At 47.1% G+C, this 26,016-nt stretch overlaps 2 protein-coding genes and 1 long non-coding RNA gene across 6 annotated transcripts; 1 reads left to right on the top strand and 2 right to left on the bottom strand.

Moving 5' to 3' along the window:
• Window positions 1-180: 180 nt before the first annotated feature.
• On the top strand, window positions 181-14,556 carry zgc:162879 (ras and EF-hand domain-containing protein). Of its 3 annotated transcripts, XM_057053168.1 has the most exons (18): window positions 184-640; window positions 1,584-1,736; window positions 3,582-3,672; window positions 3,960-4,055; window positions 5,035-5,112; window positions 5,182-5,297; window positions 5,370-5,438; window positions 5,562-5,634; window positions 5,709-5,779; window positions 5,855-6,044; window positions 6,120-6,221; window positions 6,413-6,557; window positions 6,633-6,714; window positions 6,781-6,895; window positions 6,974-7,087; window positions 7,165-7,241; window positions 13,365-13,417; window positions 14,337-14,556. In XM_057053168.1, exons 1-18 carry the CDS (start codon window positions 324-326, stop codon window positions 14,411-14,413), a joined length of 2,019 nt encoding a protein of 672 aa, XP_056909148.1. In that variant the 5' UTR covers window positions 184-323; the 3' UTR covers window positions 14,414-14,556. The 3 variants fall into 3 exon arrangements, with proteins under 3 accessions (XP_056909147.1, XP_056909148.1, XP_056909149.1); XM_057053167.1 differs by having other exon boundaries at window positions 181-640; window positions 13,365-14,503; XM_057053169.1 differs by lacking the exons at window positions 13,365-13,417; window positions 14,337-14,556 and adding an exon at window positions 7,322-7,666 and having other exon boundaries at window positions 201-640.
• LOC130536909 (uncharacterized) lies at window positions 634-3,986 on the bottom strand. The gene is made up of 3 exons (XR_008953500.1): window positions 3,021-3,986; window positions 1,847-1,887; window positions 634-1,763 (listed from the first exon to the last, which is right to left on the bottom strand). It is a non-coding gene; the product is annotated as an uncharacterized LOC130536909 (long non-coding RNA).
• On the bottom strand, window positions 7,665-25,639 carry fkbp16 (FKBP prolyl isomerase 16). Of its 2 annotated transcripts, none has more exons than XM_057053173.1 (8): window positions 24,847-25,639; window positions 24,531-24,700; window positions 23,496-23,584; window positions 10,379-10,596; window positions 9,435-9,619; window positions 9,263-9,340; window positions 8,090-8,173; window positions 7,665-7,975 (listed from the first exon to the last, which is right to left on the bottom strand). In XM_057053173.1, the coding sequence occupies exons 1-8, from the start codon at window positions 25,268-25,270 to the stop codon at window positions 7,889-7,891; spliced, it is 1,335 nt and encodes a 444-aa protein (XP_056909153.1). In that variant the 5' UTR covers window positions 25,271-25,639; the 3' UTR covers window positions 7,665-7,888. The 2 variants fall into 2 exon arrangements, with proteins under 2 accessions (XP_056909153.1, XP_056909152.1); XM_057053172.1 differs by having other exon boundaries at window positions 8,036-8,173; window positions 24,847-25,630.
• Window positions 25,640-26,016: the final 377 nt, after the last annotated feature.

The raw sequence follows: 26,016 nt of genomic DNA on the forward strand, positions 1-26,016 counted from the left end.
CTCGACCGAGAGGAAACTCTGATAAAACTTTGACCACACGCCTTAAAGACAAACACAAACGCGCTCTGGCGTGTGTTTATTCAAATTACAGCTCCGTCGGTCGCACCAATGACCGTGAAATGATCACAAACTCCCGCAGCAGCCGGAGCTGACGGACCGGCACCGGAAGTGCTAATTTGGGCCCTAAATTCATCTGACCCCGCCCACAATGAGACCCAGACCAATGAGCGTCTCTGTAGCGCCTCGCGGACACCTGTGGTCGGACCCGGAGCGGGATTCATGGGGCCCGGGTTTAATGTAACATCCTGCGTGGTTCCGATGCGATGGACGGAACCGGACCCGATCTCCGGACGCTGTTTTCCGCCTGCGACGTGAACAAGTCCGGCAGGATCGAGTACGAGGATTTCACGGCGGTGTGCCGCGAGCTCAGCGTCCCCGACGCTCACGTCAGAAGTTTGTTCGACAAGTTCGACGCGGGTGATGACGGATACATCGACTACGGCAACTTCTCCTCCAGGTTTCAGGAGGTGTCGGAGACTCTGGACCTGGCGTCTCTCGGCACCGGGTCGTTCCAGAACCAGAGCTATCCGTGGGACGTGTTGGTGGATGGGAGAGGGATGGAGGCTCTTGTCTCTGAAAGGTGCGCACCCCAAATTCTGATTACCCACTAGGTTGAATGACGTCACGGCTGGCGGTAACCAAGTACATTTACTCACCTACTTGTAAGCTTAACTTTAGTACTTATATTTCCAGTTATACGAACCTCATTGGAAGCATAAATCTATCTAAATTCATAAATAATAAATCCAGGAAGACACTGCCAGCTATTTGTGGTTTTGTCTTTAACGCATTTTAAATGATGCATTTTTGGATGTGTAGGTGATATTGCACTGACGATAACGTTTTTTACACATTTTACCAGTGCAATAATTATGTTCCCCACCTCAGTTATTTTCGATACTGATTTTATTTATTTAGCTAGAGCAGAAAATGAAATCGGTTTCATGTTAAGCTGCTGATCATTTCTCACTAAAAAGCTTTACATTCATTGGGATGCAGGGATTGTTTGCTGTTTAATATTGTCACCTAATCCTCTTAGTACATTTGCTCATGTTAAGTATGCTAAATAGTTCATTCACTTCAGCTGAGTTGAGTAACTTTTTAAAAAAAAATATTTAGTAGCGATCATAGTCATATCTCTCAATTATTCTTCAGCACTGGTACGGTTTTAGAGGTTATATTCTCAAAGAATATGTCTGCCCTCAATTAAGTTCCATAGCTTATGCAAATTTAGTTGAAAGCAGCGTACAGCAGAAAGAAATAGGACGTGTTCCTTTGTTTTTATAAATCACTGACCTGATTAAAAAGGTTTCAGCTTTACATCCAATACCAACCGTGAACATGCAGGAGAAAAGGAAACCGCCGGAATTCCCCGTTCAGTTGAGGGAGATGAGTCAGACGAGTTATAGGTTAAGTTTGACGATAGTTATGTAAAGTTTGTTTGATACTGGTGGAGTCGGACATCGGTAAGTCAACACACTCCTGTTTTCCTCTGGTGATCACTATTTGTTTTCTGAAACCAGCCTGAGGGAGCAGCTGGCGGATCTGCACCAGGCCATCCGCTCATCTGCAGACGAGACTCTGCTGCAGCAGTACGAGGAGATCATCCAGTCCCTGCTCGCTCACATCCAGGACAACAGGCTCCAGTGCCAGCAGCTGGAAACCAGTTTAAAGCGGTACATGCGTGTCCGGGTTTGAGCGTTCTAAAACAAGATGAAATCATTTCACTGAAATCCGCAGCCCATTATTTAGTCCAAACACTGTTTATCTCCTCTGAATCACAGACCTGATGGTGCACAGCATCAAGAAAGTCTGGGTCCTTCAGACCTTGATGAGTAAATGTAACAGCATAGATTTTATTTTTATAATCTAGGATTCATCTTGACGGTCTCGGTGGTCTGTTAGCACACATATTTTCCTTATTTTATCATAGAGCGAGTCTAAAAGTAGGCAACGTCACCTTTCAAAACATTAAATGTACTGACATTTTTTTCATAAAATACACAAAAAATCCACTAAAGCACAGATTGTACATTTTCCATGTACAAGATTGTACATTTTTCATGTACAATGTATATAAATGTTTTTCAAGAAAATACAAAATAAATGTAAAAAAGTACAGAGATATTGTACATTCTCCAGAAAATGCACAAAACAGTTCACAAAGTACAAATATGTACATTTTCCAGAAGTTTTACTAATATTTTTCCAGAAGATATGCAAAAACTATATAAAAAAAAAATACAGACATATTGTACTTTTCCAGAAAACTCACAAAAAAATCATAAAACTGCAGGCAGATTGCACATCAATCCAGAATATGTACAGATTTTTCCCCTAGACAATACAGGAAAAAAAATCAGAAAAGTACTGTCCATTTTTGTCCATTTTCCAGAAAATGTGTGTGTGTGTGGGGGGGGGGGGGGATCTGTTCATAATCTTTGTGGACAGAATTTCTGCAGTTATGCAGGCGGTGTACTGGACCATCATGGTGAAGAGAGAACTTAGGCGCAAGGTGAAGCTCTCCATTTACAGGTTAATCTATGCTCCAGCTCTCACCCATGGTCATGAACTTTAGGTAATGGCAGAAAGGACAAGAGAGTGGATACAAGTGGCTGAAATGAGTTTCCTTAGCAGGGGAGCTGGGTGCTTCCTTAGAGATGGGGTGAGAAGCTCAGACCCTCGGGAAGAGCTTGGAGCAGGCTGTTCCTTCCTGTCGGGAGGAGTCAGCTGAGGTGGCTCGGTCAGCGGTTTTGGATGCCTCCATAGGGAGATGTTCCAGGCATGTCCCACCGGGAAGAGGCCCCGAGGCTGATCCAACACAGGCTTCCAAAAAAATATAGACATATTGTACATTTTCTAGAAAATGCACACAAATCAAAAAAAGAATATGTATGAAAAATCCAGGAAAGTACTGTCACAATGTTTCTTCTTCATGCTCTAAATGTGAAGCGTCTCACCTGATAACCTGTTCAAATCAGACACGACAGACCTGCAGTTGGTGTCTTGCACTTGATGAACCTGTTACTCCCTGGCTCAAGTGTTAAATTTTGGTTAGACTAATGAGAAGAAGCTGAACGTAATCGCATTCTGTGCTTCAGTAACTCCAGAGAATGAGAAAATTCCTCCTACACGGAAGCAGGAAGAAGCTGTAGTTTAAGGGGGGGAATCTAAATTTGCTGCTCTGCTTTCTTTGTTGAATCTTTCCTGGATATCCTTGAGCTTTTTAAACGTTCCCGGCATCCTTGTAAATAAAAAAAACCTTATTAAAACAACTGAAAGAGCCATTTTGGAAAGGTCACTGGCAGAGATTGTTGCAGTCTGTTTTTAGACGCTTGCCCCTCCCTCACCTGTGGTTGGTCCTGACAGGTCTGACGAGAGCTGTCAGACCTGCAGCGCCGCTGAGCCTGCTGTCTAAAAGTGGACACGTGGAGAGGAAGCGAATGGATCACAGTCTCGGTCCTGCTGGACGACCCTTCCTGTCTCGTCAGAGGAGAGGTTTGATTTTTCTGTCCACGCAGATCCGAGGAAATGAACAACAGTCAGCTGTCGGAGCTGGAGGACGACATCCAGCAGCAGCTCGCCGCCACAGAGCAGAGGGTCAGAGATGAGGCAAGTATGGAGAAAGGCAAACTTCTGGATGCATTCACTGACGACACATAGCCACCCTTTAACCTAAAATGCCACATTTCAACTCTATCCCTAAATAATTGACTTGTGTATGTATTTTATTTTGTAAAAAGAAGTCAATAAGTTTCTGTTCTTCATGTCAGCAGTATATATATTAGCTCTTCAGGTTACATTCTCCTCACAAAGAGCCTCTGTAAAGTCCAGTGAAAGCCCCTCTCAGAGGTTCCAGCCCACCCTCACCTCTCACGGCTTCGGTTTCATGTTTGTAGCAGCGAAAGAAAATGGAGGAAATTCTGGCGGGTGTGCAGAGGAAGTATGAGAACAAGGTGGCAGACCTGCAGACAAGCGTGGACAAACTGCTGAAGGTAGGTTTCCCACGCAGCCCTCTTTGAAGAGGTCCTCTGCCTGTACGTCCAAGAAGACATTGTGTTTTCTCACGTCACCAGTGTGTGTTGAAATGCTTTGCCAGACAGCATTGTTCATTTAAGTCGTCCTGTCACTCAAACTGTCACCTACCAAAAATACAGTCGAGAAAACCGGTCCAATTTGCATAAAACCTTTTCTTCTTGAATAGTATTTAACAGTGTTACTTAGCCGTAATCCTTCCTGTCATATAAATATTCAGAAAATAACTCGGTGTTGTCATTATTGTTACCATGGAAATTGATTCTTTTTTTTTTTGGCCTTTGCAATCCAACAAAACAAATAGCTGTTGCAGTTTATTATATCTCCGAATGCAGTTTATGTTTGATTAAATAGGTATTCAGTTTCTAACAGGAACATAACAAAAATTACATTACATTAAAAAGCACCCATCTAGTGCATTTTTTTTTAAAACATAATTTTTCATGGTATTTCCTTTTTTTTAATGATTTTTTTGTACAGAATCCACAAGAAGCACAGAACAGAGTTACTGTATTTGTCAAAGAAACATATTTCACATAAAAATGAAGCTGTTTTTAATCAGCTCTATTTTTAAATATTGCTGCAACGTATACATGCTGGATGTATGGATAGGCCAGGTGTCATGTATGGAAAGGCCAGATGGAGCAAACACTCCTTCACAGTGATCAATCTGCTCACCATGTGGCCTCTGTACCCATTCCAGGTAGCAGTAACAGCACAAACCTGCAGGCGGCGCCATTTTCTTATATAACAAAATATATATATTTTATATATGTATGACTGATTTTGGGAATCTTTATGTAAACATTCCCATTTGGCTTCTTTTTTTAAAATCAATGAAACATTAATATTTTTGATGAGTGTTCAGATAAAACAGCTTTGTTTTACAATATGTTGAGCAGGTTTGGAGTTATTCCCATTTTTTGGGTTTCTCTCCAGAGCCAAGAAGACTCCGATTTCAAACGCACACAGGAGGAGGTGGTCCAGTTCAACAGACAAATGAGCAAACTCTCGCAGGCAGGTCATTTGCGATCCCCCCTTTCCCGTTTGCGCGGCGTTGGTCAAACTTTGTGCGCCCCCACGCAGGAGAACGAGCTGCTGCGCACGTCCCTGCTGAAAGCCCAGACCGACGTCGCCATCCTCCGCTCGGAGCTGGACAAACTGAAGAACATGTACGCCGATCAAAGAGCACAACACAATAGGTGATGCACCGCTCGCTCACACGCGCAGGCAACAGTGATCCATGTGATACAGGGTGGTGGGTTTCTCTACAGAGAGAGGGCTGATTTGAAGAGGATGGTGGAGGAATACCAGGCATATTCCAGTCATATCCAGCTTCTTCAGTAGGTTACTAGACCGTGTCTCTTTGCTTGTTGTATTGCATATCTAGTTTAATAATTGCACTATTTGTCACACTTTTATAAGCTGCCTATTCTCTACTGAATTGTCCTTGAATGCATCATCAGGGAAACAAACAAGAATCTGTATGACAGCAACGATGGACTTCGCTCAGCGTTGGCCACCGCGGCTAAACGGAGGGTAAGTCGGCTTCTTCTACCTGTTTCCTCATTTTCATTCATACCGGTTTCCTCCATTTTTAATCCACTTGAAAGCTGTCTCCCCAAAATGAAGTCCCGGCCCGCCGGATGAAGCCTCTGCGACAGAGCACGCTGAACCACGGCAGGTACGTGCTGGCCCACCTCTCTGCGTGGATCCGTAGGGTTCTTATCGTCCAACTGTGCGTTGCTTCTTGCTGCAGCTCAGAGCTGAATTCCAGCAAAACGGCCTACTCTCATGTGGCCAGCTGGGCTGATAAGTACCTGGACAGTGGCGTTTCTCTCACCATGGACACGGCGGAGAGCGCGGGCAGCGACTACGACAGCGACGACAGCAGGAGCTCCCGGGAAACGGTGCATCGCAGTTACTCGTACGTCCCGTCTGACGGGGAGGTCAGGGCACACGCTGGGTTCAGACAGAATCGGCCCGTGCGGCCAGTGAAGCCGTCCTGACTCGTAGTTTCTCAGGTATTGGAGGTCAAACCCGAAGCGGCGCGGTCTGCCACGCCCAGCAGAGCGAGCTCCATAGCGTCGTCTCTTCGGAGACGTTTGTCTGCCTTCTCTGCAAAGGTACCATCTAGATATTGTTTTATTGATTACTCAGAACTGTAGTTTAACAGGGACAAAATTGTAACAATCTAATCTTTCTATCACTTTAATGACAGGCATATATTTATTTATATTAGCTGGATGGACAGAAGACGATAATGTTATCTGTGGATTATGGGGTGTGCTCGTTATCTTCTTCCTCTTTTCTGCAGCCTCTGGAAACAGAAGTAGAAGGCACAGAGGAACCCGCTCCAATGTTCCGTCTGGTTTTAGCTGGAGATGCGGGAGCGGGGAAGTCCAGCTTCCTGCTGAGGCTGACGCTGAACGAGTTCAGAGGAGACATCCCGACAACGCTGGGTGGGCGGCCCCGTCAAGGCAGGCGCTACCGATGCTACTTCCTGTCAGACCTGAGACTTTTATTTCCTTGTCCAGGTGTTGATTTCCAAATGAAGAGCATGCTTGTGGATGGGGAGAAGACCAGCCTGCAGATATGGGACACGGCGGGACAGGAGAGGTGACAGAGAGGCGGTGAGGCAGATTACGCCACCTTTCACCATTTGAACGATTGTTCTTTTTCCAGGTTTCGTAGCATCGCCAGGTCCTATTTCCGGAAAGCTCACGGAGTCCTGCTCCTCTACGACGTCACTTCAGAGAGCAGCTTTCTCAGCGTCAGAGCGTGGGTGGATCAGGTCCAGGTAACTGGTCACACGTGTGCCCCCCTGCCCCTGACCGGCGAGGCTGGACCTGTTTCAGCTTTCTCTGTTCCTCTACAGGACTCCACAGAGGACAAAATCCCGATGTGTGTCGTTGGAAACAAGGTGGACCTCCGAGAGCAGCGTCCAGAGGGCAGCTGCGTCAGCGCCCTGCAGGGGGAGAAGTTGGCCAAGGTGTGTTGAGCTTCTCACCCCGAGGGTTTGAGAGAGACGGTCAAGGATTCTGATCCGACAGTTCTCTGCCCCCGCAGGCGTACGGGGCTCTGTTCTGTGAAACCAGCGCCAAAGATGGGACAAACATCGTGGAGGCCGTGCTTCACCTCGCCAGGTAGGAAGCCGGAGGGCGTTTGAGTGTATTTCCTCGCATAGCGTGACGACAGTTAGGTTTTTTTTTTTTTCTTTCCGTAGAGAAGTAAAGAAGAGTGTCAAAGGGAGGCGTCAGTCAGATTCTCAGGTCAGGCTGAGTCCAGCCAGACCAAAGACCACCTTTGACAGCTGCTGTCGGCTCTGAATTATTGGCCTCAACACAAAGGACAGAGCAGAAGGAAGGACTTTTTAAAATTCTACGATCAACATTTTCATTTTTTTTTTTACCCTTAGAGTATTTAACCTTAAAGATTTAATGGGTCTTTTAAATATGAAATCAGATTTTTTAAAATAATCATAATTACTAGTAATACTGTGTCTTTCAAATAATTGTCAGAATTTGTCTTTTTTTAATGTGCTTCCTAAATAAATTTGGATGATAAAGGACGGTTGAAAAAACATTTTTATTATAAACTTTGTTACTGACTGTTACAATTTTTTTTTTTTGCTACAGTTTTTCTTAAAAGTCTACGTAATTCCAAATCTGGACTACCGGGATATTAAAAAAAAAAAAATTCTATTCTATTCCTATTCTGAAGTCTCTGAGAAATCCCGTTCCATTGAGACACGGTGGTGCGCCGGCTTCAGGGCGCCTGCTGAAGCCACCTCTCAGTTCCTTGCAGTCAGAATCACTGATGTCACTAAGCTGCCCAAGGCCACAAGCAGAGCTCCCAGTATAAACTTCCAGGAAATTCCCTAAAACAACAGCCGCAGTTTAATTTCTGTAAATCGCATTCACACATTTTCGTCACTTACAGCCGGTTTCTTCTTTTTTGGAACTAGAAACGGCGCAATGTTGTCTCCGAGCACCTCTGCCTGTTTGGAGCTCCACTCCTGGACGTCTTTTCCCCCTAACTGTCTCCTGACAAGTTTTGAGAGCTCGGCATGAATCGCCTAAAAGGGAAAAAATAGATTAAAAGATATTAAATTGCTGACGGGAAGTTGTAGTTCGAGTAGTGTCCAGTAGGTGGGAGCAGAGGTCTAAAACAAAGGACTTAAACTATAGTCCCACTGAGCAAAGTTGTTTTTTTTGTTGTTTTTAACGCATAACTTGAATTAGGGTATTAGTATATATACATTATTATTAAGCTGTCAGTGACCTTTTTTAGTATTTTAGTAATAGAGGTTGTCCTGAGACAACACAGCACTTTGTCCATCCGAGAACGCAGCACGATAACTTTCCCAAAGGGCAGCTAAATATTTCTCCCAACTTTTACAATCCAGAGACAAGGGTGTAATTACTGAGGCAGCGTGTATTTTGGTTTTGTCTAGACACGACCAGACGTATTTGCACCAATGTGGCCTTCAGGTCGGGTCACTGTAACACTGGCGACAGTGTTCTAAAAGTGGCTGATGGAAATGTTCCTCTAATGTTTCCCCAACTGGCTGAGAATCAAACAGCCCGAGCGAGTCTTTAAACTGAGATCACAATCATCACATATTGTGGCGACGGGGGTGACTTTTCTCACCTTCGCAGCGACAGTATTTAGATACAAATGCGCGTGATATTTTTAAGTTTGCCGGACGAGCCGCTGAATGCCGTGGCCACATCTGCACATCTGCCGGCTGCCAGATGTGCGGACGTGCCAACACCTCCTTCTGTGGAGGATTTGGCCGATCTGACAGTTGTCCCAGTGAGATACAGCAAAAGGAGTCAGTCACAGTTGCAGTTGTGTCCTTTTTTATGGCAAAAGCCACATAATCCATAAGGTAGGAAGATGCTAAAGTGCATGTTGGACATCAGTCGGCTGCTTGTTAATGTTTATTTGGAAAGGTTTATGTTGGAGATCTGAGCCTGAGGTCAAATATTCCATTAAATGTGATCATTTTCCCAGGTTTTAGCGGTTCCGCTCCTCTTTACTGTGTTTTATCAGGTGTGAGGCCATAGACTGACCTTTAGTCTGTGTTTGTTTGGGAGAACGATGGGTAGTTTTGGAATAAATGTAGTGAGGGTGGTGCCTCCGACACGCCGCACAATCTCACCTTGGTGGTAGGCTCCAGTTTCAAGGCCTTTTTCAGAACCTCCATGGCCTCTTTGTATTCTCCCTTGTCTGAAAGGAGCTGAAAAATCAGATCGACTGTGAGCGGCAGAGCAGAAAAGATCCATTTTAAACAAAATCCAGGATGTGGCTCCGTGGTCCCGATCCCTCCTCACCTTTCCCGTCCTGAACAAGGCCTTGACGTTGTTCTGCTCCAGGGTCAGAACATCCCGGCTGGTGCCCAGCGCCTCTTCATATTGCTCCAGCTTGAGCTGAGCGGCGGCCAGGTTGTTCAGACACTTGACCCGGTACTCCCGCACCTCCTCTTCCTCGTCTACCTTCACACCGTCGTCGCCGCCATCTGCACACATGAATCACACAGCCGGGAAGGACCGTCCTCTTCAGCTTTATCTCAAGCTGCAGAATACACGCGATAACTGAGCCGTGGGTGAAAAACTCCCATCGGGGGGTCATTATGAGTTCACGCCGTGCTTTGGAATTCACGCAACCGCATGAAAGACGTATCGATTCATCAAAAACAAACAAGTTACAGCTTAATCAACAGCCCACCCTCAAGTCATGTGGAAAAATTGGGTCTTTTCTCATTTTTTTTGGCCAATTGAGCTGTAATTTCCATATTTGTGTTGAGCCAAAGAGAGGTTGGAACCTCTTCTCTCCGCTCATCTCCTCGTCCATTAATCACACGATCGCGATGCCCCGATGAGCTTCTCTCCTCACTCGCTGCTCATTGGAACATTACGAGGCCATTCATGCTTTTCTCTCCGCGGCCGCGGTCCCTCGCTGGCCCTCCTGCCTGGACGGTGATTGGGCTGATTAAGGAGGTGGACATAATACCAGCTGATGAGCTTTGATTATGCAGAAAGGAACCTGGCAAAAACAGTCGCGGGGCGCGGAATGCCGTGGCTCTGCATGGCGATGGCGTGATTAGCGTGGTGGCGGAGTGGAGGGGAGAACAAAACTGTGTGTGTGTGGAAGTGTTTCTCAGGGAAGATGTGCTTTTCAAGCGTGCACCTTTGCCTGTTTCAGCTCAGATCCCCCATGACAACTTTTCCAGGCGACAGAACGTAAATATAAACTCGGGTTCTACCGCTGGTGGTACCTCCGCTGCGTGTTGTCAGCACGCTCAGAGCCATGGAGTAGGCCCGAGCCGCCAGGCTGTACTCCTCCCTCTGGAAATGGAAGTTCCCCCGCTCCCGTTTCTGGTTGCCGATGCGGATGCGGTCCGCGACGGGCAGAGTCAACGGGTCCGGTTTGTCTCTGAAGTCCAGCAGCTGGAGCTGGTACAGCAAAGGAGCCCAGGCTGGAACATCTGGCTCCCTGAGTGGGAACAAAGACAAGCACATCATCAGCCCTGTTACTGGAAAAGAAGAGCCCCCATTTCCTGGAATGCCTCACTTTGCAGGTGAGGCCTGAGGTTCAGTCACGTGTGTGTGTGTGTGTGTGTGTGTTGAATTTGTTTTTTTTATAAGCTGGGGTGCAGCGCTATCGATTCGGAAGGAATTTCTCGGGGTCGGACCAAAACAACCCCGTTTCCGAGTGGAAAAGCACATGTTCCGGTTTACTGGAAAGTGTGGAAATCCACGAGGAGGCAACCTTGACGTGGTGAAGCGAGAAAGGCTGAGGAAATTTCAGGTCTTCGCCCTGTGAGCTGAGGTTTGGAGCCATGTGAGGCTTTTTTCCTCTTCCCCATCTCACTCCCGGTTCCTCGAGTGGGCGGCGATGGAAACGTAGGTACGTCTTTGGCCTAAACCTTCACAGCTTTATTGGAGGTCAAAGGTCAGGAGCCATGATCTCCTGGGACTGGATTCTTTTTCATGTGTGTGCAAACACCAACAAGGCCTCAACGATAATCCAGCTCTGGTTTTGGAAGTCATAGGTCAAAGGTCGCGCCACCGCCGTCCCGCGTTGTAAACGGGGGTCCCGACCGGCTCGATTCTGGCCAGGTGGGGTTTGTGTGTTCTCAGCTTCCTCCTCCAGTCCAAACACGTGTGTGTGTGAATGAAGAGTGTGTGACGGACTGGTGACTGGTCCAGGGTGACCTCCCGCCTCAGCTGGGATAAAAACCCCAAGCACTTTAGGACGCCGCCCATTATTGTGAGCTAAAACGGACACGTACTCGGTCCGTCACGCTCTCTCGCGACTGAGCGTCCGTCCGACCGAGCGGGCGGGAATTTGAAACCGGGTTTGAGCCGGAGTCGGCTTACTCAAGAGTCACTCGGGAGGAAAGTTAATTAGGATTTCAGTTGTCAGGCTCTTGTGAGTGTGTGGTGCACAATGGTCCATTATCAGACCCTCTGTGGGGACTCCGAAAGTGTGTTTGAGCAGGAGCGCACGAGCCAATCTTCCACACGCTGACTTCCTCAGTCCTAATAGGGAAAAAAAGAGACTTTGCTTTTGTCTATCCCACATCGCCGTGACCTGGAGGCAGACCACACCCACTGCCTCATGATTTATTCAGCGCAGCCGTGTCGGTGACATGATTTATATCTAAGAGCGGTTCTCCCGCACGCGGTCGCCAGGAGGTTGCGTCAGCAGCTGGGATCGCTTTACCCTTTCACCTTTCCCCCTCCCCGCGTCACCAGACACTTGAGGTGCCAAACCAGCGGCTGATCGGGTGCCTCGGAAACCGGAGCTGCATCCCTGCTCTCCAGACAGGAGGAGGAATCAGTAGCCGTAGCATTTAGTCAATTCAGCTTCTTATTTTTCTTTTTTTGTGGCTTTCATACCTTTGCATGTTGACGTAGATTAGTGACAAGTTGTGTAACAGGTCAGGCAGGAACACAGCAGGGCTCTCTGGGTAATACCTGACATGGGCCTCATTCGGTGCGTTTGATCAACGAGGCTTTCAAATACAGAAGGGATGTCACATCACCGTACGATTTCCTTAACGCACGCACGCTGGAGCCCCGTGTTTGCCGTGTACATGGTGATCCGTGCTTATCTGAGAGGATTGCGCAACATTCAGCAGGCAGCTGGAGCGCAGAAGAACAATAACACACAGCGTCCTGACAACGGTGCCCTCAGGTTCCTAAGCCCAGATTATTCTTGCCTCTATGAACTGGTGTCCAGTTGTTGGTCTGAACTGATCAGCAGGTGTCCAAGGTCTCCTGGTAAACAGGTTTCATCGCTGACTGGTGTCCCAACATCCTCTGAGTTGGCTGGTTTGGCTGCCTGACTCTGTTTTCAGTCTGAAAAAGAATTTCCTTGAACAGCCGAGACTCTTCAGATAAAACGCATGATGACAGTCTCCCTAATTGTTTTATGCATTCTCTTATATAACATTATCTAATCATCAGCTACCAGTCCATTAATCCATGATGGAATCGATGTTACGTGGACGGATGTTCTGAGACCTCGGCGGTGCTGCCCCCCCCCCCCCCGCCTCTCGCTACCATCGCATTCACCGTCTTTGGAGGACAGACATCCGCTCCGCTGCTGCTCATGACTCACGATGTGCCAACACATCCGATGTGAAGTGATGAGTCATTTTCTTGCAGATCATCGGAGCTCCAGCTGCTCTGTTACTTGAATGTGCCACATGGACGCTGAATGAATCCCACTTCATTTCTCCGCGCACGCGTTTTATAAGGCGGTCGGGGAGCCTCTGAGCGTGCAGCAGCTTCTGCCGACGAGCAGTGAACAGCATTCATCTGCAGCGTCCTGCGTGACCGGCAGTCTGTAATCTGAGAGCGTATCTGTGGGCTGCGGCATCATGGGTCAGGGGTGATTAGCGCCACAATGGTGGGCTGCTTCTCTCAGCTCAGCCAATGAGCCCCCGGGGCCTTATGAGTGTAAACAGGAAGCGGAGGCTGATCAACTGCGAGGGAGCTCACCGCAGGATTGCGGCGTAACCTGAACCTGCGACTTTTTTAAGCTCCTAAGAATGAGACTCGGACCGGCTGTAGGTGTGGTGTTTAGGTCTTGACTTGACTGTCAAAGGACAAACATGGTCCTGGATGCCAATGATTTGCCCTCCCAGAGAATTAGAAGAGCTTTGTGAGCATCCTTTAGCCACTCTTGTTTGTATTGGTGCTAAACGTTCACTTGAACAGAGTTTTTTCTGACAACATACCACTCTGTCACAGGGAGTGTAGGAATCCGGCTCAGCAGTCACCAGGCAGGATTACACCCCAGTCAGGTCACCAGTCCGTCACAGGACACACACACTATTCACTCGCACACCCGCACCAAGGGGAGAACATGACGACAGATAAATACCCCCAGCTACCTTGTTGCTACCTGATAACAGTTCAAATTCCTATTTGTCGATCTTGGTAGATCCCAATCACGGCAGCAACATGATGTGTGGACCATTTTTGGATAGTAAAGTAGTTCAAAACACCTTTCAGACAAGCAAAATGGTCGTAGCCCACTGTGAGAAAGCCACACAGCTCCAGCATGACGATGCACGGGCGGTGGTGAACTGTTGATGTTTAGCCTTAGATTATCCATCAGCTAACTTGCAGACAGCTGAGTGAAGCCAGAGGAAACATCGGAAGGTTTTTCTGGGCGTTGTGCAGTCAGGCAGAGCCCGAGGGCTGACGAGTATAAGATATGAGGCATTTGCTGAGTCAGCAGCGCAGACACAGACAGGTTCAGGTTACTGGACCTAAACAGATTATCAGCTACAATTGTTTCAGCAGAGCAGCGTGCAGACAGAATCATATCCCAGCGGGTAAAAAGCAAATGTAAGATGTATTGAATAATAGTATGAATATGCCAGTTGGGTTATTATTCATTATTAATCAAAAGGAAAAACAAACAGCAGATATAAACATACAAAGACAAGGAGTCACAGGCGCTATTTAGCTATTTAGGTTTCCCTGAAGTCTGAATGCTTGCTTTGAATCGTCCAATTAAACCGTTCTGGGTCAGATTCCCAGTTTCTGCTGTGAGAACTAGTCATCCAGGAGCACCGTCAGTCTGCTGAGATGACTGGAAAATATGAGAGGTTAAAAAAAATAAAAGAAAAGAAGCTAGACATAAACACACTATTGCATCACGATGAATGTTTTGTAGCTTTGTCCTTCACTGCTGTCTACACGGCCTGTGTGCAGATTTCCCTGTGACCTTCAGCCGCTTCAACACGGCGTCTGCACTTATCTATGACACCAGCAGGGCGGCGCACTTCTGATCCGATCCGTCTGGCGTCGGACAAATTTCAACGAAAGAGGAACGTCCCCACCGGTTCAAACAACGAGATAAAGGCATCGAGCCTTTCCTTTACATGTTCCTTTACGTGTCATCCATCCTGGTGTTTTGTGGCTTCGCAAACTTCCTCATTAAGGTGCGCAGCAGCGCTGCTGACTCACCCTGTTATCACTGACGCAGGCGAGGCCCCTCACCGCTCCACGCTCTCCCTCGGAGAGAAAACACTGGTCACTTTGACGTCATGCGCCGTGTTTAAAGGGATGGAAAGGCCAGTGATCTGCCTCGCGCTGGTTACTATGGTTACAACCTCAGACAGTGCATTAATGCACTGTAAAATATGTGCTGCTCAGCTTTGATAACGCAGAATCCAAAAGGGATTTACGAGGCTGCTGGTAAAGGCAAGTCTGCTTTCGCTGCTGCTCAGTGTGTGTTCTGGCTCGTGGACGGACACACGCACGCACGCACGCACACACACGCGGCTGTCATCGAAAGGAGCTTATTTCTAATCCAGCCGTCGGTGAGACATGGCGGCTGTTTTTCCTCGCCTGCTGCCGCATCCGTTAATTTGCAACAGTGACCTCTTACAGCGAGGAAACGGCGAATGGAGGGAGCGGCTGACCTCGGCGCCGCCACGCTCTGGTATCACCGCGTGGCTGTGCCGCACCATGCTGGTATTATTTGGTCCTCCAGCAATGACACGCTGGGGCTGTACCCAGGGGGAGCGGGGGCATTTACTGCCTACATCCCGGTTGCTGAGCTCCTCAAAAGTCCTCCTGTAATCCACAGCCCATTTTTATTTTATAGTTAATCCAATCGCGGCTCTCGACCGCACCGGTCCACAAACGTGACTGAGATCTGTAACATTAACATTTTATTCATCCAACACCTTCATGCGGAGAGAGTGAAGGAGTAAAATACACACTTGGTGCGAAGGTGACCGAGTGGCACCATCATTAAAGCTGAGATGTAGCTGTTATAATCAGGATTTATGGAGAATTTCCTCTAGGTTTATTGACTTGGTGTCATTCTTCCTCCTCTGAGGGCATGTTGGAGAACCTACGGTGGCTGCTGAGGGACAAACCGGATTTTTCCTGGCCAGATGTTCATTGTTGTTGGAGTCAGAAAGTAAAGTCGGATCAGTGGGATTTCCTGTTGGTTTAAAAATGTGAAGGTGATGAAGTCATGTCTTTTGTCAGTGTCAGGCTCCTGTAGAAACCAACGCTGTGGACCCAGTCGCAGCCTTTACTACTTGTATCTTTAGATTCGTCCTTGCATGAGATTTTCACAGCTGGATGTAACTTGAGTTCCACCCAAACTTGGTCTGTTTGTAGCGATCAGCTCGAGGACAATGTTTCAGGCCGAGTGGAAACATCTAAAGTTCATTCCTCCCAAAACAAAGGGCTGAATTCAGAGATTAGATAATGAGGTATATGCAAATGAGTCCCAAACACACGTGCTGAACATCGTTTGATTTTAAAAAAGAAAGAACAAAAAGCCTGAACTTTAGGTCTTTGTTTTAACACCCACTCTTAGGTGATGAGACGCCGGTTCAGACTTACGCAATAGTGTGAAACCTTCCAAAAGCCTGATGTGCAGGAGGATCGAGAAGAACGAATAGCCTCTTTTACACTGCCACGCGTCGTCGGGCATCATTCCGACGTTACAGATCGACTGTAAATATCTATAAAGGCCTTTGTATTGCAGCAGGGGAGCGAGGACGACTTCTCAGCGAGCCGAACGAGGTTGCGGTTATCAGCAGTGACAGCCTGCTTCTCTCTTTGCACAGATGTTATAGCTACTACAGTATTTATTCAAAAAGGGGAAAAATCTCTCTCCGGAGAGGTCTCTCTCAGATTTCACATCTGATCTTCAAAGCGCGCCGAGTTGGAGCAAATTCAGAGCAAGCGGCCAAAACAAACCCCTTCCCTCTAAAAGATTAAAACCCTCGTGTTACTTTACCATCGCACATCTGAGAGGCATCGGAAAATCACTGGAAAGTATATGTTTTTGGGTTATTTCTAATTTAATGAGAAAATTAATCTGCCTTCAGAGCAGATTTGTGTATGTTTGATTTGCTCTGTCATCGTTTAATACTGTCTGCATCCCACTGGAGGCGGACATTAAAGTTTGGGACCACAAGCTGCTTAGTGCTTTATGTCTGACATTACGCTGGGGGAATAAATGTCATAAAGAGATACCGATCACAAATTAATTTGCCTCTCAGTTCTGAGCTGTCACGCATGCATGTGTTGAGACCAGATAAGTTGTCCTGGGAAAATGTCACCTTGTTTTCTTGAGTAAACCGAGCTCCCGCCGACACCGGCTGATGTAGCGATGCGGCTTTCAAAAGGAGCAGTCGTGACGCGTGGCGTGTTCCTGCCTGACCTTTCACTCCGTACACACCTGATGAGTAATTTACAAGCAGGGCACATGCGCTGCATCTGCATGTCCACTTTCCTCAATCTGTCCTGTGCGCAGATAAACACACCGTATCTCCATCGGCGAGAATTATGACCGTTATCTACTTCCTGCCTCTGTCTCCCTGCGCCGTCTGATACAATAGGGGAGCGCTGAACTCTCGAACTTTACCGTGGAGTTGTCACAAAGGAGCAGCCTGAATCTGCGGGGTAATTCAAACAGGCCTGAGCCATTAGAGCGCTCCTCTGGTCTCCCTTTGAGCGCATGTGTAGCTACACGATAGCCCGGGTCGTGGGAGGAGAGAGGCAAACCAATCAGGACGTTAAATCTTGAATCCACTCGACTTGAGGCTGAGGCAGCAGCACGAGCCATTCAGAGGGCACAGACGGTAAATGCTGACTGACAGGAACTTTAGAGCTGCTTTCCTCCTCTCATTAAGAACGAGGTCCAGCTAATTCAATCAGCGCTGCAAAACAAGCGATACCTTTGCACTGATAACGAGATCGGTGCCTAATCTCCAAATTATAATCGCCGCGCATCCAATTTATATTTTGCAGTGTGGAATGCCCCCCCCCACACACACACACACACCCACACACACTCACACCCAGCCACAACCCCACATTCAACTTGAAATGAATAGCTAAAAAATCGATTGGGCACGTACGAATGTGCAGACAGCAGATGACGAAGCGCTGACGTCTCAGGGAGATGAGTCACACTCCACATCCCTATTGACCCCCCCCAATACACACACAAACACACACACACACACACACACACACCAGAGCCACTTGTCACTTTGCTCCAGACCTCTGAGCTCACAGCCGCAGTGCTGCTTAGCTAATAAGTCTCATTTGCTGGGCTCTCTATACGCGTCCTGTGACAGCAGATGATATATTCAGTGCGTTAGCTTGTTGATCCAGACCCATTGCATGTTTTCTGTAAATGATGGTGGGTGCGTGTGTGTGTGCGTGTCTGTGTGTGTCACCATCTGAACATACAGTGACTCCTTGTACCTCGCCGTCCCATCTGCTTCCGTTCTACTGGACCTATAAATGAGCAACATCTGAAGTGGGTTCATGAGTTGCCTGGCAACTCCGCATCTGTTTCCACAAAAGCATCCGAGCTTCGGGTTACGGGAGAGCGGTCACCATGGCCAGGTTCAGATGAACACGTGAAATTCTGAAATCATAACAAGCGAAAGCTGCGAGGGCTCGGGCGGCTGCGGAAGTCTCAGGCTCCCCGAGACGAATCCTGTGTTTGAGTCATGATGGAAAGCAGCTATGAACACAGAGCCATGAGCAGCTAATACAGGAGAGTCGAGGGTGGGCTCAGCCTAAAAGAGGGAGGGGGGGGGAGTGTGAACAATGCGATAATGGCACATTTTATCCAACTCTTATAATCATCCGCTAACGTGCAAAACGGTGCATGCCTGTGGAGAACGTTCTGTTACAGTGCTGGTTCTGGCAGTGCCATCCCAGTCTGTTTTGGTACATCATGTTCATACAATGTGGTGCAACTAGTGGCTGAGAGGTGAAGCATGACTGCACAGTCTGTCTTCCAGTGCTTTAGTTCTGATCACTGAGAGCCGCGCAGACACATGATGCCCCTGCTGTGTTTACATCATTATTTCAGGAATGGTATCAATATCTTAACTATTTGATAATTGTCCTATGATAAAGAAGTGACGTAACACATGGTCCATGTTTTACAACTAAACAATGCCAACTTGAATAGCTTGAAACTGGATCTGCACAAACTCTCATCTAATCAAAGTGGAGCCACTCTTTTTAAAACTTAAGGTATGTCTCCTTTTATCAAATTTCACTCCCTCATTGAGAAGCGCCTAACCTCTGAGAGAAGATAAAACCCGAGGCTGTATTACAGCTGAGCATGTGTCGATGGAAGAGATAAGCCTGCTAGCACCAGAGGGGAAAAGGTAAACATCCAGAGAGATTAGCCGAGGAACACGCACAGTCCAAACACTAGACTGCTGCTCAGGCACCACACCGAGTCGATTTCTTTAGGGGGGAAAAAAAACGTGGTTGCGTCTTAAAAGGTGTTTGAATTACAGGTGATTTCCAGCAGCTCTGAGTGGCCGAGGCGGTGAGAGCAGAGGCCACGCCCACTGACAGGACGCCTGATCTTATCAGGAGCGTGCTCCAGCTGTCGCCACTCAGCCGGCTCCTGTTCACAGAAGTCTTGGGTGTGGTTTGGAGTCAGCCCGTCGCGCCCGGCACGCAGGTGACCCGAGAACTCCTTAAGGTCACATCAGAAACACAAACAAAAGTTGCGCTGCCGTTGGAACCTTTGAGTGCAGCAAAACAGAGAGAGGAACCGAACCACCAGCTCCACTCAAGCGCCTCATTTGCACCGAGAGGAAACACTGGCGTGGACGAAAGTGGCATTTAACATCTCAAAGGTCACATTTTGTTTTTGTCCGAGGCGGTTCTGCGCGGTGAGTCACAGCACGGCTCCGCCTCACCGGTCCTCCGGGAAGAACGGCGTGCTGCCGTATCTAAAGATGGTGGGGGGGGGGGGGCGGAAAGACGACAGAATCCGTTCTGGACGTGAGCCACTCTACCACTGAAATCCAAAGGATCCCAGCATTTCCTCACGTAACAGAACAATGAATGAGAATAGAAAAGGAGCTTTTTGTCTGCATCACAGTTCCTTCTCAGCTCTAGAAACTGTCACGACTCACCAACGTCACTCGTGGGTGTCTCCTATAACTACCCTCACTCTCCTGGACTTAAACCAGCAGCCTGATTCTGTCCCGTCACCACTCTGATGTGATGTGGTGCTTCTTTTTTTGGCCGCCGCCACAGAAAGCTGCCCTTTCTCTCAGTGTGCCAAACCTCCCCGACTTTCTCAGTGGTAACGCCACCATCTTGATATAGGGAAGGAATGTAATCACTCAACTCAAACATTTAACAGATAAACCAACAGATACACAGCTCTCTACCTTGGGGGGGTGTGATGCTACCTTTGGTTAATATTTGATTTCACCCCTGGTGCTGCTATTAAGTCCATTTATTATTTATCCAGCTTGATGATCAGCTGTGTGCGGAGATGATGTGTTCTCAGCGTCAGCCACTTTGACAGCTGTTTGAAGTTGAACTAGTGAAATTCGAGGACTTCGTTTGTGTAACGGGTTTAGAACACAGGGGGGAAATAGTCAGAAATGAATCAAAATGAGCTGTGATGGGCTTGACGGGGTGACGGGTGGGGCGGGGATGAGCCCCGAGCTCTGATGTTTGCACCGAGTTAAACTGTGTGTAAAGAGCTTTGTTGGCCTTCCCGGGATGTTTTGCTCACAGAATTGTGCTGCGTTCAATGCCGCAGATATTTAAATTACAGATCGATCCCTTGCCCTCTTTCGTTGATGATTTTTTTAACCCGGTCACGGCATTTCCAAAGCCAGTTTCATTCATCTTGCTTTTTTTTCCACATGTTTATTCATGATGGTTAAAGCTGAATGCCCAGATGTTCTTCTGACTTCCTGGCATGACTGTACAGGGACCGATCCTTCCTGACACACATATTTAGACGACGGATATCCAGGACGCAGGTGCTGAGGTGATCTACATGTATATTCAACTGTGAGATAAACAACCACAGCAGAGAAATTAGAAATAGTCTCCAGCTCTCGAGGACGGACGCTCGGACGCGTCAAAATTGTCCGTTTGTTTCCAGTCTTGAAAACATCATGTTTGCATGCAGATGCTGTTTGCCGGTGTGATATTTTGCATATCTCACAATATGATTTACCACAAAACAGAGCAAAACAATAGAAATGCTTCATTCTGAGGAATGAAAGCAAAGCAAAATGGCACATTATAATTTTCAAAGATTAAAATGTTTGTTTGTGGTGTGCACTAAAATGTTAAAAGCCTCAAAATTCTGCCATTCTCCTTTATTTATTTTGTAAATTTTGCACTTTCAGATGGGAGCGGAGGCGTGTTGAGGGCATAGATGTGTCCCAAGATTCATTTTCAGGATTCATCTTGCAAATTTTAGTTCAAAATGACCCAGATCCACTGCGTTAATCACCGTCAGTGGCACGAAAATCCGCCCATGAATCATTAATGTGGTGACAGAATGATGAAGTGCAGTCGTTAAAGCTGTCCATCTGGACTCTGATTTAACCATTAATATATCTACCGCTTATGCCAATGGGTTAATCATTACCATTTAGGCATGTTCCAGTCTGGCTGTTAGAGGGGATGTTTTGCTCTCACCCTTGTTTTTTCAAGTCTGACAGCCAAGACAACTTTGTGCAGTTCAACATGTTAAACTATCATTTGCTCCGTTGGCTTTCCCCAATGCTCCATAAATGAACGCAGGGTGACTTTCAACCACACCTTCTTGTTAGAGAGGAAAATCTTGGAAAAAAAATAACAGTAGTAATAAAATAACTGATTGTCCTGACACGCAGGGGCCCTATTTTAAACTCATCTGAGAAGAAACCGCGCACGTCACAAATTTTGGTTTTATATTTAAGGAGTGTTCAAGTCAAACTACCCTGGGAGCAGCTCCCTGTGCTCCCTGTTCTCTGCAGGATACATGTTAATCTTTCATGGGCGCAATGATGAAGTCTGTTTGAGTTATCCTTCAGCACAAATTAGCCTGCAAAGCCACGGCAAACCTTCCATGTGTACAACCTTGTGCAAACTGACTATTTTGGCATTATACCTTATTGCACCAAGCACTATAATTGAGTATCTGTGCATGGGATGTAAGGTCCAAACAGGTTTTACACTGGTGTGAGGCACTGTGGTTCCACACAGCTGCAGGTCACCAGATGCTAGCGTTCAATGCTAGAAGTTCCTGAAGGAGCCTTTGTCTGATGATAGCATGTTTATATCTGCTTTCCTCTTCCATTCAACCAATCAATCAATCAAACTTCAGGCTCTCCTGGAGCTTCATTATCCTCCTCTCCAGCTTCCTCAGGCGTTGCAGTTGCAGCACCACACCATGGTGAGCCACAGGCCGCTCCGCTCTGGTAAACCGGGCCGTCTGAGCGACTCTGCTCTGACAATCGCTACTCTTCAGGTGCTCTCAGCAACACTGCTTGTGACAGGCAGCTGACAGGGTCCAATCAGGGCATGTACGAGGAAGCAGAGAGAGGCTAACGAGATTTTCCTTGCTGTCTTACTGTTGCTTTCACAGCACAGACACGCTGAGCCCATCAGATCCGAAACGCCTCCTTTTTTGTTGATAGTTTGCGTCCTTGCTTTTGTCAGCACATTTGTTCGGTTGTATTGCGTCTCTTTAATACTGTGACCCACTTTTAGGAGTTTGGTTTCGCAACGTTTGGCTGTCGTACTGAATCAGATTAAGTTGATAAACGTCTTGTTGATTTAAGCAAAGTCTAAATGTAAGGAAAAAATGGTACCTTCAGCAGGTGTGGCACCGGCTAGAACACTTTCCATGTTTTGCCCCCAATGGGGCTTGAACCGACAACCCTCGGCTTCTCAGCCCAGTCCATTTCTTGGTGATTCTTCTGGACTCCTCTGTCACGTGCTGATTTATTACATATGTTCTTGTTCCCAAATAAGCATTTGGTTACGTAACAAATGTACCAAACATCAGTCTCTTGGTGATGGGATGCGTTTTAGAGGGAGCATAAAGCTCCGAGTGTCTCACCGCCTCGTGGTTTTCGGTAAATTTGACTCCATGGTGCACAGCCCTAATCAGCTGCATCAAAACAATCATTAGCTATCCCCCCGCTGCCTCCCCACTTCGGAGCCTCCACCCCCACCTCGGGGACTCCGCGCCGTCTCTTCCACACGGTCCACCATCACCTTTACCAAAACACAAATAAGGCCTCACGCATAGAAACAAAAAGGCGACGTCTCATCATTATGCTGTCAACAAGGTTCACATGAGCTGTTGTTATTCTTTAGTCTGCAGAACTGGATTACCATGAGAGATTTAGTTCCGTGCCTCTCCCCGTCTGGCTTGGAGATCAAATACTATCTGTGGGTGTGTTTACTTTATTATTAATGCGCGTTTCTTTGTGGTTTGGTGCACTTTTATGAACAATGCCACTGATGCATGGTTGGTTTTACAATTGCAAAGTTATTTATTTAATTCACGGACGAGTTTGCCAGACACATCTGCTTCGAACACCGGCAGCGGTGAGGAATACAGAGAGGAATTTTCCACACAATCAACCGGGAGAGACTTCCAATCCCATTAAATGCATCTGCAGTTTTTCCCCTCCTCTCCCTCCCGCAAAATCAAAACACATTTTCACAGACACGCTGTTGTTGCTTATTTTTTACCCTGTTCCCAGATGTTCCCTCACACATGTTCCCCGCAAGTAACCTGTCATCAACAGGTACCGTGCACTGGCCCTTTAACAAGTGAAGGTTATAAACAGGTGGCTGTAATAGGAGTGGTGTCCTCCCATAGGTCGGGGGGTTACAAACACATCAGCGATAAGCTGTGTTTGAATGGTGGAAGGAAGCAGCCATCTGCTCCTGTTCAGGCTTCATTAACCTTATTACCCCGGAATACCCAGGCTGCACTGCTGCAACAGGTACAAGAGCCTGAGCTCATATTTGGGAATTAAAAACACATTTGTACGCTAAAATTAACACTGTGCCATTAAAGAACAAGTTCCGGAAATGACTTACCTTCCCAAAAGCCCGTAAGCGTACTGAGAATCCGCCAGCAGGAGTGATACTTCCCCCATCTGCATGGACATGACACACTCCTCCAGGGCCTACAAACGTCAAACAACATGTCATTACTGCCATTAACTGCTCATCCAGATATACTAGAAAAGTAAAAACTTTGAATTTGCTCGTGTGGTTGAGAAAAACATTACATGTTCAAAAAAAAAGTCCCGTTGTAACAGTTTTGTGGACGTTCTTAAACCTTAAATTTGGCATAATAACCATAATCAGATGGCAAACTGACACAAACTGCTGTCCTGATTAAAGGTGTCGGAACTTGAAACCAAGGCCACATTTGACCGTTACCTTAGATTCAACCATTATTTTGGTCTTTCCCGTGTTCTGCCACACACCCGTATAGGGAGCTGTCTTCCCTATCTCATGGTAGAGTTGTAGCCATAAACTAGGTCACGACACTAACACGAGTTTCAAGCTGGCTTGGATGGGTCGACGGTAACAACCTTCACAAGTTGTCAGAAACAGACTTTTCATTGCAGCATCCTTATTGTTTCTACATTTGTGACCTTTAACTTGCACCCAGCATCTTTGAACCTGTGCTATGAGCTAATGTTCTTCTTAAAGTGAAGAAATTTTCAGGAACTTGAAGGTTACCAGTTTGAATTATCCAGAGTTTGGGAGGAGACGTCACTGATCCTGAGAACCTGCCAGATTTAAATGTCTATTAAATCGGATGAGTTTCCCGCAGCGCACAGGCTAACCTGCGATATTCCCCAGCAGACAGGGAGGGAAATCCTCCATCAATGTCCAGACGCTGACACTAGTGTTCAATCAAGAAACCGATTTTATCAGAACTAAATCTAAATGTTAACGTTAGGAACAGGTTAAGCAGGAAAGAAACAAATAGTGGACACTTCACTTGCTCATCATGATCCCACCACATGGTTATAAAAGGAATCTTTAGCATTTAGCATTAGCAACTTTAGTGGAGGTACCCACCAATTCTGAGAAAATCAACAGTTTCGCAGCATTTACCTGGTTTACGTCTCCCTCTCCAATCACAAAGACCAGCTTAGAGTCCTTCTCCACCACTGTGCGATCCTCCAGGACACACTGCATCTTCACCGTCACCTCTTGACCCCAGGAGGGGCTCGGACCACTGGGGTCGCTGGATTCCAACACTTTTTTCCTCAAAAGACGGTTTTCTGCACAAGAAGGTATAAAAAGGCACGGAGGAGCAGTCGAGGTTAATCCGCCAGCTGGTTAGTTTGAATCAACAGATATGACAAAGTGTCATATCTGCTGATTCAAAGTTAATCATGCCCATCGTGACTCCCTAATGTCTCCTCACCTGTGATGTCCTGCCATTCTTCTGCTGCAAACAGCTCCTCAAAGGTTGAGGACGTCCACTCCTTGGGTGCCTGATCTGGAAAGAGGCTCTCTGCAGAGCTGTCTCTCTCCACAACGTCATGCTCCTCTGAAGGGTCTTGAAATCGAACCATCTTCCAGCTGTTTGTTTTCCTCAGCTTCCTCGCCTCCTTCCATCCCGAGCCTCCACCCTCTGTCTCGGGATCACAGGGGCATTTTGTCCCAGCGGGGTTGCCCTCTGCTGCACAGCTCTCCGGCTCTCTCTCACTCGGCTCTCTGGCTTCTTCCGTGGACCCGCAGGGCGCCTCGGAGCGATCTCCTCTCTCCCGGGTCGTCTGTCTTCTGTCGGGCTCGGAGGTTTCCACTGGTGGCTCTTTGTGCTCTTCACTCCTTGACTCTGTCTCCATTTCACCACCGCGAGCGACGGCCGCCCCCTGCTTTAACCTCTGCCTCTACAATGGAGGTCTTTGACTTGGGCACAGGTCAGCAGATCCCTTGTGAATCACCTCCCCTGTGTCAAACTCCAAAAAATAGTTCCATGACGTAACACTTAGAAATGTTTCATTAAATCCAGCACATCCCTAAATCCTGCATTTCTGCTGGTACTTTGACCTCTTCCCCCTCTCCCGTCGTGGTCCCGCAACAGGGCAGCGCCGCCGCCAACAACAACAACAGCAGCACCAACAAAAAGATCAGTGCGAAGAAACTACGCGGCGCATCGAAACGCTCCCAGCCTGCGGGCTTGTGCAGCGCTAATCTGCAGGATTAGAAGAGAAAAACCTAATCTGTCACAACGTCTCTAAGCTTCTTAATGACTCCACCGCCGTGCTTCACACAGCTTCCACAAGATCTCTAGAGGTGGCCGCTGTAATTTAATTTGCTTCGAGTTGAAATGGGAGTCGAATTCTTTTTCCCTCTTTCAGAAGAGCTGTGAAAACATAAATATATGAAGTAACAGTGCGCAGCTCTGATGGCGAAAGACTGTCAGAGGATGTTTATATTCAATTAAAAGTGTAATATATGTAGTTTTTAACAGACCAATCAGAGATTTTCTGTGGAGCCTGATGATGAAGCTCTTCAAGGCTGTTGCCGTGGCCACATATGTTATATTAATCACAATAATAAAGAGCAGAGTCATATATTAGTCCAGACT

This window comes from Takifugu flavidus, chromosome 13 (assembly GCF_003711565.1).
Source record: "Takifugu flavidus isolate HTHZ2018 chromosome 13, ASM371156v2, whole genome shotgun sequence".
In the NCBI taxonomy this organism is placed as follows: Eukaryota; Metazoa; Chordata; class Actinopteri; order Tetraodontiformes; family Tetraodontidae; genus Takifugu; species Takifugu flavidus.

What these genes read in the sequence shown, in the direction of transcription:
- zgc:162879 (XM_057053167.1), top strand. Translation starts at nt 324, where the DNA reads ATGGACGGAACCGGACCCGATCTCCGGACGCTGTTTTCCGCCTGCGAC. An exon ending in GAGGCTCTTGTCTCTGAAAG is followed by an intron (nt 641 to 1,583) that starts GTGCGCACCCCA and finishes TTCTGAAACCAG; the next exon opens with CCTGAGGGAGCAGCTGGCGG. An exon ending in CTGGAAACCAGTTTAAAGCG is followed by an intron (nt 1,737 to 3,581) that starts GTACATGCGTGT and finishes CTGTCCACGCAG; the next exon opens with ATCCGAGGAAATGAACAACA.
- fkbp16 (XM_057053172.1), bottom strand. Translation starts at nt 25,270, where the DNA reads ATGGAGACAGAGTCAAGGAGTGAAGAGCACAAAGAGCCACCAGTGGAA. An exon ending in AGAATGGCAGGACATCACAG is followed by an intron (nt 24,701 to 24,846) that starts GTGAGGAGACAT and finishes CTTCTTGTGCAG; the next exon opens with AAAACCGTCTTTTGAGGAAA. An exon ending in CCTTGTTCAGGACGGGAAAG is followed by an intron (nt 9,341 to 9,434) that starts GTGAGGAGGGAT and finishes CTGATTTTTCAG; the next exon opens with CTCCTTTCAGACAAGGGAGA.